The sequence below is a fragment of the Sinocyclocheilus anshuiensis genome, unplaced genomic scaffold (assembly GCF_001515605.1).
Source record: "Sinocyclocheilus anshuiensis isolate Anshui unplaced genomic scaffold, SAMN03320099.WGS_v1.1 scaffold694, whole genome shotgun sequence".
Lineage (NCBI taxonomy): Eukaryota > Metazoa > Chordata > Actinopteri > Cypriniformes > Cyprinidae > Sinocyclocheilus > Sinocyclocheilus anshuiensis.
In genome coordinates this window covers 164,126-178,622 of record NW_015542477.1, presented here as the reverse complement: position 1 = coordinate 178,622, position 14,497 = coordinate 164,126, and the positions used below count along the sequence as shown (strand labels likewise).

At 35.8% G+C, this 14,497-nt stretch overlaps 1 protein-coding gene across 3 annotated transcripts in view; it reads left to right on the top strand.

Moving 5' to 3' along the window:
• Positions 1 to 14,497, top strand: part of LOC107693906 (protocadherin Fat 3-like) — a 56,740-nt gene that overhangs the window by 10,518 nt on the left and 31,725 nt on the right. For 2 of the 3 annotated variants that reach the window (XM_016493441.1, XM_016493439.1), the window contains exons 3-9: positions 4,190 to 4,507; positions 7,479 to 7,540; positions 11,447 to 11,761; positions 11,865 to 12,075; positions 12,633 to 12,707; positions 13,325 to 13,461; positions 13,897 to 14,172. In XM_016493441.1, coding sequence (XP_016348927.1) covers positions 4,190 to 4,507; positions 7,479 to 7,540; positions 11,447 to 11,761; positions 11,865 to 12,075; positions 12,633 to 12,707; positions 13,325 to 13,461; positions 13,897 to 14,172 — 1,394 coding nt within the window. The remainder of the gene's footprint in view (positions 1 to 4,189; positions 4,508 to 7,478; positions 7,541 to 11,446; positions 11,762 to 11,864; positions 12,076 to 12,632; positions 12,708 to 13,324; positions 13,462 to 13,896; positions 14,173 to 14,497) is intronic. The other variant, XM_016493440.1, reaches the window with a different exon arrangement.

Genomic DNA, 14,497 nt, shown 5'->3' with positions numbered 1-14,497 from the left:
AGAACAAGTACATCGGGTGTTATTAATTACCACGTCTGCTTTTTCACTGTGTCGCACATGTAACCTACCAAAACTCAAATGGAATCGCAATTACTTTAGCATTTGAATTTCCAATGCCTCACATGGAAACCTGTCAATCTGTGTCAGGGGTGGGACCATACTATGGGGCGTGTTTGTATTGGGAGGTGATCACACAAAAAAAAAAACAGATTCAGTATTCCTCTAAATGAATAAAAATAATGCAACTCAGAATATGACGCAAACCTGCAATAATTAAATGTTAAACAACACAAATATCCTTTATGTATTTAATGCCATTCTATTAACCAATGTCTTTGCTTCTGACCTTCGATGATCCAGTTCAACCATACTAATAGGCACAAATTACTCTAGACAAACATTTGTGTGGCTTTTTTTATTGCTGAAGTGTGTTGAAATTTCTTCTGCATTCTACTGTACGGATGTAAATTTACTTTCCCTTCAGCCTGAGGCTTACTCATTTCACTTTTGGTGTGAAAAGGCTTTTATATTTGCCAAAATATAACTTTTTTAATTTAAAAACAAACAAGAAAACCCTGTCCAGATTTAAAAAGTAACGCAAAAGTAATGTAACGCATTACTTTCCATAAAAAGTAACTAAGTAACGTAATTAGTTACTTTTTAATGGAGTAACGCAATATTGTAATGCATTACTTTTAAAAGTAACTTTCCCCAATACTGATTGTACGTACTTTGTATGTAATTTACATGTCGATATAGACAATTGCAGGCGTTTACATTAGAGCAGAAAGTCGTATTCACTTATTTTAACTCATTTGACTCACTTTGTTAAATTCGCTTTTCAGTGACAGAAACGACTCTTTCCTCTATTTTGACAGATATTCACATATTTCATCCTTCTGTCACTGTCTGATACTTAATAAAACTGTATTAATCTGTCATCTCACATACCTAACATGACTATGCGAGTACGTGTAGAATGGCAGTCTGAGGTAAACTGTTCGTCATTTAACATAACTAATGTTGGCCTGTAGAAGTTTAACAATATTGTTGACGCGATAAAAGTTATAATTCTGCCAATTTAAAATAATTATTAATTAAAACATTATATAAACTTACCTTAAAACAGTTGAAAACAGTGCCTTTGCCCCGTTGTCCTTTCAAAATGACAGTTAGGGGAGCGATTTAAACATCTTCAAGGCGCGAAGGTCGTTAAATAACGCAGCGTTGCAACCCAGCAGGTTTAACTCAACACCTGGAAAATTTAAACTACCCAACAGTGTTTAAAATGTGATAAAATGACCCAACAAAATGACCCAAGAGACTCAGCCCAGAATTTTGGGTTAAAAAATAACCCAGCATTTTTTAGAGTGTAGTCTGGGTCATAGGTCATAGTTTGGGTATATTTTATGCAAATTACTATCTGTGGGCAAGTGCTCCCTCATTATAATCCAGATTCAACATTAGAATGCGGACATGCAATAGAATGCAAAATGTGAATCCGTCTGAAATTTTGCATAGTTCGGTACGCACCTCGGTTTTGGCGTCAGGTTCGGTATGGTTTCAGTAGCCTACAACATGGGGAAAACAAACACTAAGCAAAACACTAAACATAAAATTGCTTTTTTTCTTAATAAAAAAGCGTTTTATTGAACAAATTGCTTGCTCTTTAAAAAATGTAATTATAATAAAAATTTTGATAGGGATAAAAATCTTTTCCTTACAATTAACAACAGTGCCCAAACTTAAATTTAATTACTATTTATTTTTAAATACAATAAATCAAAACTCAACTTAAAAAAATTATATTTTTAGCCAGCCTAAGGCACACCTGTGTAATAATCATGCTGTCTAATCAGCATCTTGATATGCCACACCTGTGAGGTGGATGGATTATCTCGGCAAAGGAGAAGTGCTCACTAACACAGATTTAGACAGATTTGTGAACAATATTTGAGAGAAATAGGCCTTTTGTGTACATAGAAAAAGTCTCAGATCTTTGAGTTCAGCTCATGAAAAATGGGGGCAAAAACAAAAGTGTTGCATTTATAATTTTGTTCAGTGTATTAAGACAGGTAAAGTAAAATACAATGAGTCTAATATTTCGCAGAATGCTCTTCGCTAGACTTCATTTCTCTAGCGAACTAAAGAGCTGTGGACACTGATGACTTGCGTGAAGTAAATGAAACGCTACGTGACATTTTGTTTACAAACTGTTTTATTGACGTCTTTACGCGGTTGAAAGACTGATTGAGGGATTAAATGAGGCATGAGTTGTTCATTCATGTTTATTTCGTGTTAGTAAAGAGGAAACGTATACGAATACGTATAACGTTACACAACTAGAACATACACAAATTATTATACACAAAATTATTAGTGAATGAGGCTTTTTGAGACAGTGTTTGTCTGCTTCATCTGTATGTTTTGTGGTCTCCCTCTCTGTTTAACAGGTTGATTAAAAAGTAAAAGAAGAGGAACTGTTTTGTTTTTCTTTGAAGATGTGTATTGTGAATGCAGCAGATTTCCTTCAGGCAATCGGACCCGTCACACTGCGTTAGCTCACTGAGCAACCATTCAGTCAGCTTCAGATGTCCCTGTTTAGTTTTTACCCATATCCTTTGTGTCTTTGTCCCCTCGGGTGTCCTACTTCTCAATGCTTTTAAGGTTTTAGTAAGAATCAGGGACCTGCATGCTGTGTGAGTACTCGGAGTACTCGGTCGGAATCCCCTCGGCTGAATCACTTCACGGCCGGGTGGTTTTGTTCTGTGCCATGGTTGACCGATCGACTCATCGCATTGCATTGCACAGCCACGAAATGGGTCATTCTGTCAGCGATGCCCCTTCCGATCAGTGATCGTATTTACATGGGCCCGTGATGCAATGTCGAAGTGCTCCTAATCACAGAATGGCAGAGCCAGCACTTTGGTCAGGAATGATTAGATGTGCTGTGCTGAAGACCTGAAGGTCATACAGTCTCTGAGTGGAGCTGTTGTACCCTGCGGTGGGATTCCCAGCCCATCTAAAGTTAGTGGTATGTCCAAGATGTCAGTTCGGATTGGACTAAAAATCTGTCCGCTCAGCAAACATGTCCCCTGCAAAGTGTAACTGTATTACACCTAAAGTGTAAACAGACTGTTTGACACAATGTCAAATAGAGGAGACCGGGGCTAATTGTCACACTTTTCACTTCAGTAAATTTCTGTTTCTTGTTGTCACACATCTCATGTACTGTATTACATCACCACAGTATTTTTTTTTTCGAACATAAAATATTACGGTTTACATTGTACAACTAGGGCTGCAAATTGTTTTATGAGGATTTAATTTATTAGCATAAACAGAGGCATTCATTATAGACTTAATTATACATCTGGTTAATTTATCATATATTAGAATTTATCACTAAATTAACATTAAATTGACAGGCCTATATTATAATGCATAACTGTATGTAATTTACATTTTTAATCTACACAAAATGCAAATCTTTAGGAAATACTACATTCACACAATATGTAGAAAGACTTTACTATAAATTGTAGAAAACCTTTTGTGACAACTAGCCCCTTTGAACCCTATAACAGTGATTTCTATATAGCTCATTGCCACATTGAATCATTTATTGCAGATGCTTTTATATGCATCTAATCGTTTCACAATTGAGTTGTGGGCAATAGACTGTAGTAAGAGAACAAACCTCTGCAAAAAAAGCATTTTCACTAAATTGCTTTAGGTTGGTCTCAGGTATCGTTGACAGTTGAGTAAATTTCCCCGGAGAAAATCTGAAGAGAAATTACACTTTTAGGCAGACCACACCAGCTCTGATTTTGAAACACTCTGCTGAACTGACTCTGGTTTCTGGGAGTGTGTGTCTAAAAACATTAATCTTTCAGCCTGACTGTAATCTCCTCAAAATGTTAGGCACATTACAGTTTAATAAAGTCTGACACCAAAGTTTGACTCATGGTAGGGTTGGATGCTTTTGATGTGTAGTTGAATCACAAACCAAATTATGGATAGCTTGAAAAATAAGTGAATGTTCCCAGCTCACTCAGACCAGAGTGCTGATAGTGGTTGATGTGTCATAAAAAATGTCATAAAAGCTCACAAAGTGTGTGAAGTACTTCTTGTTGAATTCATTAAACAGGTGATCGATATTAAATATGTTTTTTCTCTGTTCTTACAGGAATGATTTACACCACTGGCAGCCTGGACTGCGAGACTCAGGATTCATACTGGCTAACGGTGTATGCAACGGACCGTGGCGTGGTGCCGCTTTCTGCCTCTATTGAGGTGTTTATCCAGGTGGAGGATGTGAATGATAATGCACCTTTGACCCTTGAACCCGTCTACCACCCGTACGTCATGGAGAACTCTCCCAAAGACGTGTCTGTGGTCCGTATCCAAGCCCGGGACCCGGACGTTACCGCCTCAGATAGCCGTCTCATGTATCGTATCACGGCTGGGAATCCTCAGAACTTCTTTTCCATTGATTCCAACACAGGTAATAAAAAACTGAGTTTTTTTTTTTTTTTTTTTGCTCTATGAAGAAACAGAAGACTTCATAAAATGTTTTATTTTTCATTATATTACCAATGCTGCAAATATTTTTTTTTCCAATTAATTACAGCTAAATTAGGCAAATCACATTTAGTTGCATATATCAATATTTTCTGGAAATTATAAGGATTTAAATTATGAAGGTAATTCAAAGATGAAAGACAAAACTTTTAATTATAGACTTTTGTTAATTAAGTGTCTGATTAATTTATTACATTTAGTTCTTTGATGCACTTTCTAAATGAACACAATACATTTATTTAGGAATTTATAAGTGATCTGTATAAATGCATGTAAATGTATGCAGTTTACATTTTATGCAACTTACATTTTTTAATATACAAATAAAAAACGTAGTGCTGAAGTCTAACTAAAGATATACTAAAATAAATTTGATTGTGTTAAAGTGGAACTATTGCAAGTAAAATATCTTGCATTTAAAGACTGATATTATTCAAATGTCATACAGTCCTCATCAATAGTGACATTAAAACACATTTTAGGCTTAATATTAAGAAATTTGCATTGTGCACAAGTAGTACTCCAAATAAAGTTTAATTATAATTTTTATATCAGTAAGTCTTGAGCGATAAGTCAGTAATAGATTTGAACTATACTTAGTATGAAATAAATGTATTAAATATATTACTTTTTTACTAGGGATAGGAGATTATACTGCACAAATTTGTCATTTACATTTTTAATATAAAAATAAGAATTTAGTATTATATGTGAGATTATATGGCACAAATTTGTCATTTACATTTTTAATATAAAAATAAAACATTTGTAATATATGAGATTATACTGCATACATTTATATCATTTACATTTTCAACCTACAGAAAATAAGCAGATCTACAGGAAATAAATAATAAATAATTTATTTCCCTCTGAATATGAGCAAATAATCTTTGATCATATTTTCGTTTGAAATTTCAGTACACTGTCCCCCAGTCCAATCTCCCATCTATCGCGTTCGCGAACTCTTTCACAAGTACTACTAAACAAACTGAGCAGCACAGGCTGTAATCTGCTCAGTGTCAGGACATTCTAGTGTGAAGTGTTAACACACATGCAGAGCTCTGATCCCATGTCATGCTGGGTGCATGCTGCACTGCTGATTACACCGAGGTGCTGCTTTCCTTGTCATTTGAGAAGTGAGTCATGGGAGCTTATGTATGCAGCTGTAGTCAGTGAATGAATTAAACAAGGTTTGGTTGCCAGCAGGAAAGCTTTTCATTCTACTATTGGCAAATTCCTCCAAGGCAGCATGTGGCACCACATATTTACATTGGAATACAGAGGTTTAAGCTCAATAAATCTTACTTGATATATATAATGATATGTGAGCGAGTGTGTGCATGCATTGATATGTAGTGAGCAGAGAGGTAACACTGTATTTCACTCTATATGAAAGCCTTTGAGTGTTCAAGGATGAAATATATGAAATATATGACAAACAATATGTGGAAGGAAATGAAATTATGGCCGAATCAACCCAAAAGTATCAAACCTTGAAGGTTTTATAGTTTGACCGTGGACTGCAGTCATAGATTCTACTTTAGCTTCAGCCACTGCTGGGAAAAATCCATTGTAATTGCTCCCCACTTATCTAGCTCTCTTTTTGTGATTGTCTATTGAACTCAGCCTAAGTGTTAAATAAATTGCATTGTGAGCTCTTCTATAAAAACAAATGTGCTGTGACTAAGCCAGCAACCAATTACTGCACCCTGAAAATAGAGAGTGCATGTTTGATTATTAGTTTAGAGCGCTTGCCTCTAATAGAGTCATATCTTGTACGAATTATTTTCGTTACAAATGTCCTCCCGACAATATCTTTATACTTGAATGAATGGCTTATGAGTGAAAATCCTTTCCTTGTTGTGCTTCAGTCTCTCATCGGCTCTGTGAGTTCATAGCTTCTCTAATTTCTCTAATTGAGTCTCTCTGGATGACACACATTAGGGAATACTGTGGATTCCAGCAGTGCAATTCAACCTGTGCCATCAGGAGTTCTTTTGTTGCCATGGTTATATTTCACAGAGAATCACTGGCTCAGAAAGCACGTACAATACATTTATGTTAGGTAAATAATGGGAACTTGTGCTAAAATGGTCGCAGTGTTCTACAAAATGATGAAATTTGCAGTATGTTTGTACATGGTGTATATACTTTTTAAAAACAGATTCGAAGAAAATTTCACATATCACTTTGTTCTGTGGAACACAGAAGGAGATATGTACTCTTCAAAAAGGATGCAAAAACACCACAAAAGTGTCATCCATAGTCATCCATATTACTGATGTGCACACTCTGGATGACTCTTTTGAAACTGACTCAAATATAAGTTATACATTCTTCAAACTTTTCTTTTCGTGATCGACGGAAGAGGCAAAGTCATATGGGCTTTGAACGAGATGAGGATGGGTAAATATATTTTTAAGATTCTCAAGCCCTCTTCTCTACAGCTTGTCAGTAAATCCACAGCAGGATTTGTTGTCTGACTCTAACCCATAGACCTGCTTAAAATTATTTACCTTCAGACTCCAGCATCCAGATGTCTTGTGCCTTAAGGAAGCATTCATATTCAGGAATGTCTTCCTGTTCTCAATCTTTGGTGTTCTGTCTGCATTGAAGTGTTTTTAAAGCCACTAGGGGTTTGAAAAATAACCCTATGCATTCACCACATTCCATCTGCGGGCTTACGCCAAAGGCCCTTGTGTCGTGAGCTGCTGTTTTTTATGCAATAAACAAACAGTGTTGTGCAAATTTATGCACCCTTGCTGACATGTTATTAATCATTGTCGAGTGGAGCGGCTTTCCATGCTGATTGTTGCAGCTCTTTCATTGCACAGTTGTCAAAGAAGTTTGCAGCTTATTCAGTTTTATCATTTTTAAAAAATGTTTTTCAGGACTCATCACCACCACATCAAGGAAACTGGACAGAGAGCAACAAGCAGAGCACTTCTTAGAGGTACTGAATTCTTCTTTACCTGTCAGATCGTGCCTTAAAGGGGTAATTTAAACAAGAAAAGAAAACACTGCCATTATTAATGATGCTTTCCATTTGAAGTTCAGTTTGGGATATTCCATCTTGATATCACCATTTTAATATATTCCAAAATTTAATTTATTCCTGTGATGGCAAAGCTGATTAGCAGTGTTCAGTGTCACATGATGTTTCAGAAATCATTCTAATATGCTGGTTTGGTGCTTAAGAATAATTTCTTATTATTATCAATGATGAAAACAGCTGTGCTGATTAATATACTATATTTGCATTTTGCTTTCAAGCTTAAAAAAAGACGAAAGACAAAGCTCTTATCAAAAGACAACCTACATTACATGTTAAGACAGATGACGTTAAACAGTCGTATTTGAATTTGAACATGAAATTGAATTGAGGGAACGATTTACAGTGAAAAATTACTTAAATTATTTCCTGAGTAATATTGTAAGACTTCAGAAGACTTGGAATATATAGAGTTGCATACATACTAGGGGTGGGTGATATGACCAAAATCTTATATCACAATATGAGTAATTTCATTTCACGGTACTGATATATATCACAATATAGTTATTTAAATAAGGTCTTTATGACATAAAAATTTTTGATCCCATTGAAATGTCATAATTCTTGCCACCAGTATCAGTAAATATATATATAAAAAAAAACTAATACTAGTCTAAATAAAAAAAATAAAAATCTCAAGCTCACTGAAAACAAGTAAACAATCAGCGATTAAATAAGAACAATAAACTAATTATAAGCAATAGGACAAAACAACTAAAGAACAAATAAATAAGAAATGCTACATACGTTGTATAAAATAATCAAATGTATAAAAACACTGCATATTCTTCACTGTGTAAATTGTAAAAAGTGATTTAGTCAAGAGCAGTGAGAGATTTTCTCTCTTTTGTTGTTTGATTAACATGACAGACAGCAGGATATTAGACTGCTGTTACTTTAAGAGCTGCCCGGATCCAATATACTGTTACACATGTGTTTTCTTTCTCATGTTTGCTTTCACTTAAGACCTAAATTACTGTTTTATAAGGATACTTGCAAAGACGAAATTTTGACACATATAACAAGTGTGTGTATTTAACCGTTCAAGGCCTATAAAGAAGCAAAAATAACTCCGGTTCAATACTCCCATGCTCTATGTGCACCGTCTTCATGTGCGCGCGATTCTCTGACAGTGCTCAAAAACAGTATCTCAGACAGCGCACGCATATAGAGAAATAAGTTCTCTTTTGCTGCTAATTGTGTTTCAATGGCTCAGTTGTTTATAAACCACAATGCTTAAAAATGACCACGTAATACAGCAACCTCACATGAGCGTGAAACTGAGATAAAGACCATAGTCTAAAATCGGTTGACAAATTTCTACCAGTATATCACCCACCCCTGGTATACTGTATTTTATGGTGTATTTATGGTTTGTACTGTTTGGAGCTTGACAGCCATGAACTTTAATTGTATGGAAAAGAGGAGCATGTCCATTCTTTATAATTCCTCTTTTATATTAAATTGAAAAAAATAAAAAAGATAAAATAAGAATAAGAATAAAATAAGAACATACAGGTTTGTAATGACATGAATGCATGTAAATAGTAACAGTTTTTATTTTTGGGTGAACTATCCCTTTAAGAGCAAATGCATTGATTCATCGATTCTCAAGGGCAGTCTTATTAGTTCATAAAATAAAGTCATGTAATAGTTATAAGTGACAAAACTATGATGTAACTCCTGTACAAAGCAGGCTAATATGATTACCCATCAACAGCCTCAAGAATTTTATTGATTATCATCATACAGGATACACACTGACTTATTTATTGATCTGTTTTAGGAACACATTTGTCTGTCCAACGAAATAGCGAGATGCTACCAGTAACCTATTGAGTTCATTTGAATAAAAGGAGAATCAGTTGTAGTATCGAGTGAGGAATGGATTTGCACATGTAAAGGCAACAGTGTTTCCATGTGCTTTTTTATTTCTAATGTCTTATAATGAGGTGCAGTACAGCAAATGACTTGTCTACATTTGCATTATGAGTGACAGAGAGGATAAAGCCAGTACTTACTGACCAAGGACTCTTATTTAACACCAAAACATGTGCAGATGTGCAAATTTTCATACAGTCTGGTGAGCAGCTCTTAAATTACTGATCAGTCAATGAGGGCAGTACAGTAGCATTGATCAATGGGATGGGTGTGGCTCCCTGTGATCCCTGCTCTACATGGACCGAGCGGAATGAGGGCCATTGATTTTTGTGTTCACTAAATGATGATTCACTCTGCAGCAGGCTTCAAGTTTCAAAGTTCATATCTTACATCTAGTGCCTCAAGGTGCCTGCTTTGACAGCCACCCAGGCATCAGCATCTCCAGCATGTGGCGCTGACGGCGGATAGTGGCCATTAAAGATTTAGTTCGTAGAGGCTTTCATGAGCCGCTGCTTCTGACTTTTGCAGTGGTGTAATAAGCCCCAGGCCCCAATTTTGTGGCCACTGTCTGATCAAGTTCTGGGAATCTCCAGTGGAGCTCCATGAAGAAGAGTGAGATCAGTTGGCTCATTGTGTTGTTTTCAAAAGAGCACGTTGTATTGATGTATTTTTCTATTCATTTATTTTAAATAGAGGTTGAGTAGGGACAGTTTTGTTTATAGGCATTTTAGTCTTTTTATTTATCTGGAGAACAGAGAGAGATGTAGAGTTGCTGTGAAGTTGCTAAGGTGTGTGAATGGTTTTTGGCTTATTGCTGTGGGGTTTCTAGGGTAGTTGCTAAATGGTCACATACTGGCCCAAGTCAAAAGAAGCCATCCTCAAGGACCTAGATATGGCTGGAGTCACTCCTCTAATGTAAATCTGAGATTTTTTTGCCTGTTATAATGTCCACTTGCCAGAAATCTGGTTGATTGCTTAACTTGAGCTTTCATTTATGTCAGTACAAATGGCATGGGATGAGTTACAAGATTTAAAGAACAGAAGTAAAATATACTCTAAAATGTGCAATATGTATATATGGCAAAGTATTTTGTTTTGATTGTATAAAAACGAAAAGGTACTTGTCCAAATTAATAGATGCAAATCAAATGCTAGTTCATAAGTTTGAGGTTGGCAAGATTTTTCAAATGTTTTTTGAAGTCTCTCATGCTTACCAAGACTACATTCATTTGATTAAAAAATATAGGAACTAGTATTGCAAAATATTACTACAACTGAAAATAATAATTTCTATTTTAATATATTTTAAAATGTAATATTTTCCTCTGATGGCAAAGCTGAATTTTCACCATCCATTACTCCAGGCTTCAGTGTCATATGATCTTTCAGAAATCATTCTAATATGCAGACTAGCTACTCAAGGAACATTTATTATTATCAATATTGAAAACAATTGTGCTGCTTCATATTTTTGTAGAATCCATAATGTTTGAATAAAAATTAATAAAAAGAACAACATATATTTGAAATAGAAATCTTTTGTAACATTATAAAGGTCTTTACAGTCTTATTAGATCAATTTAACTAATCTTTGCTGAAGAAAATATTCATTTATTTCAAATAAAAAATCTTACTAACCCTAAACTTTTGAAGGGTAGTATATATAATTTGGGTATATATATATATATAATAATAAGTATATATATTATACATATAAGTCATGAAGACATGAGTAAAAAAGATATGTACATGATTGCATGAATGAAGGTATGAAGAGACAACAAGGAAACGTTAAAACTCCATTTGCAGCTTCCTTGACCTGTTAATATTGAATATTGGCACTGAAATTAAAATCCACTGCTTACTTTATCTTCAGAAGCTGTGCATTTTTCACCATAATTTTGTTTATATGTGTTTATCTAGGTTACAGTTATGGATGGAGGAGGGATCTTCAGGCAGTCCACTGTCTGGGTGATAGTGCATGTTCAAGATGAGAATGACAATACGCCTGAATTCAAAGAGTCTGTGTACCGCATCAGCCTTCCGGAGCGGGACCGTAACAAACGCGGTGATCCTGTCTACAGAGTCTTCGCTTACGATCGAGATGAAGGGTCCAATGCAGATCTCACATACAGCATCGTGGATGGGAATGACGACGGCAAATTCGTAATCGATGCCAAGACAGCCATGGTGTCTTCCAGGAAGATGGTCACAGCTGGTGGCTATGATATACTCACGGTAAAGTACCATACAGATGGGCAATTCAGTGGATATTAAAGAAAGTTTTTCTTTAAAGCAGCATAAAGTTTTCAGCCTTCATATTTACTTCATATTTTCTCAGATAAAAGCCATTGACACTGGAACCCTTCAGAAGTGGTCGACCGCCCGTTTGCATGTTGAATGGATTCGGAAGCCCGTGCCTTCGCCACTAGCCTTGCGATTTACCGCAGCCATTTACAACTTCACAGTGGCGGAAAACGCCAAAGTGTATGAGTCAGTTGGAGTGGTCTCTGTTTGGCAGACAGAAACTCCTTTATGGTTCGACATCATTGGTGAGCATCAATAATGCAGCAGTCCCAGTCATAAATTAAGTCGGGATGCAATCTTTAATGTCCCTGATATTACTGATGTTACTGTCTGCTTTGGATGAATTGCTTGTGTTGTAGCATTCCTCAGTTACTTCGGATAAAACCATGCGGATAAATGAGTAAATGTAAATGTAATTTAAAGGAGTGGATATCTGTGGTAAACTATTCTGACAATGATTTACTCCATTTGCTTGTTGCTTACAGCTCTTCTACATATTTATCATTTGCATCTATACTTTGTACTCAACAGAAGATGCATGGATGGTTGAGTTAGTCAACTAAAATATGCAAAGAGGGTCATTTTGATTAAACCCTCTCAGTATTTGGGATTTCGCTGAGCTTTGCAGATGTTGTCCCACATGTTGGAATTGGTTGTGTAAATTTTAGTTGGAAAACTCCTGAATGAATTAGCATTTTAAAACTAGTTGTTTTTGAATTTGTTTAGTTTAATATGAGCTTTTCACTTCAATGTCAGTTTTCTGTTTTCTTTTTCTCTCTGTTCATCTGTATCTGTTTCTGAGAAGGTGGAAGAACGTCCCGGGAGATGTTTTATATCCCACAGAGCTCCTGTGGTGGAAACTGTTCATCTGACAGTGGTAGGCTAACTGTCAGTATTTTGTAGTTATTTTCCTAAGCGTGAAGGGTTGGCTGGTTTATCTGATACTTTTAGATACTCGCTTTAAAAACTCCATTTGCTGCAGGGCAAACGTGAAGCGCTCAATCCTGTAAACACTTTGAGTGCTGAGATACCTTCCAGACTTTGGGTCTTCTGATCTCATTTAAGTGCAGTGGAAATTGAGTGGAATTGGAACAGATGCATGCAATGCATACTAAAGATGCTCAGAAAGTTTGCCCTTATCCGCCAGAATGGACCTGAATTAATGATTTTAGAATCTGCCGTGAAGAGGCCTGAACTTGACACAGATGTTTGTGGGAGTCGAAGATAAGAGACCTGAGGCTGATGGGAAAGATCCCAACATAAAGCGGTTGATCTTTCGAAAACCGTGAAACTTTGATGAATCACTGTGAAACATAAAAAATGTATTACTCACAGATGTGCCAAACTGCATGACAGTTCGATTGGTTGAGTGTTTACCTTGATCTTTTTCTGCTAAACCTTTACCTCTTCGTTGGATTTATAAATGCATGCAAAGCATTTTCTATCACTTTTCATTTTTCAGTTCATGCTAACTGTGATTTCTTGGTGTAATAGGTAACTATGATGGTCCATTTGATATTCAGAGAGGGATGGGGACCATAGTAATAGCCAGACCTCTCGATGCAGAGACACAGTCGCTATACAACATGACGGTACAGGTAACAGATGGGACAAACACTGCTACTACACAGGTAGGTGTATTTTTAGTTATGCAAACCTCTTGGAAACTTTTCCTAACAGATGTTACAAGTCTGCTAACTTTGCCAGAAACTTTGCAAAACGAATATTCCTGGCAGCTGTGGTTGAAATATCCAAGAGGGAAACGTCTGTAGGATTTTAAGCAGCGTGCCAGCTTTTATCTAATTTTATCAATACAAGTTTGCTGTGTGAAAGAGATATCTATATAATCTTCACTGAAAATGTCTTCAGATATGCCAGGGGCTGCTGAGTATTCCAGTGTCCCAGAAACCTACATTGTATTGTCACTCTAGCATGTGCGTTTTCTGTTTCTTATTTAAGCTGTTTTGACATAAGTGCCTATTGTGTAGATTACTCATGCATCTGTTTAACTGAGATTGAATGTCTCTGTGAAAAGCTAAAAATGACTCCGTCTGCTGTATCTATAGATTTACATAAAGGTTTTGGACAGCAATGACAACAGTCCTATTTTCTCTGAGCGTACATATGAAGTCTTGGTGTCTGAGGATACTCCAGCTGACACTGAGGTCTTGCGTGTCCGGGCCAGGGACAAGGATGAACGGTCAAAGTTGAGCTATTCTATCCATGGCAGCGTTGATCCGGCGAGCATGCGGATGTTTAGGATCAATCCTGGTACTGGTGTCATGTACACAGCAGATCGACTGGACTATGAGAGCCGCACTCAGCACATCCTTACTATTATGGTGAGAAAGAACATTTGTATTATTAAATGTGTATTATGATTAGTGATTTCAAAGCTGAAACAGACCATTTCACATGTCATGCAGTGGGGTTCAAAGGTCTGCGATCACTAATGAAAATTATTCACTATTTGCATTTTTCTCATTTAATAAGATAATAAAGATGTCTAAGAATCATTTTAAATATTTTTAAATAATACTTAAATTTAATTGATTTGATTAAAATGTATAAATAAAATATATTAATTAAAATATATACATTCTATTTTCAACACCATAATTTTATAAATAAATAAAAATATATTAAAATGTTCACAAATTATTTTTA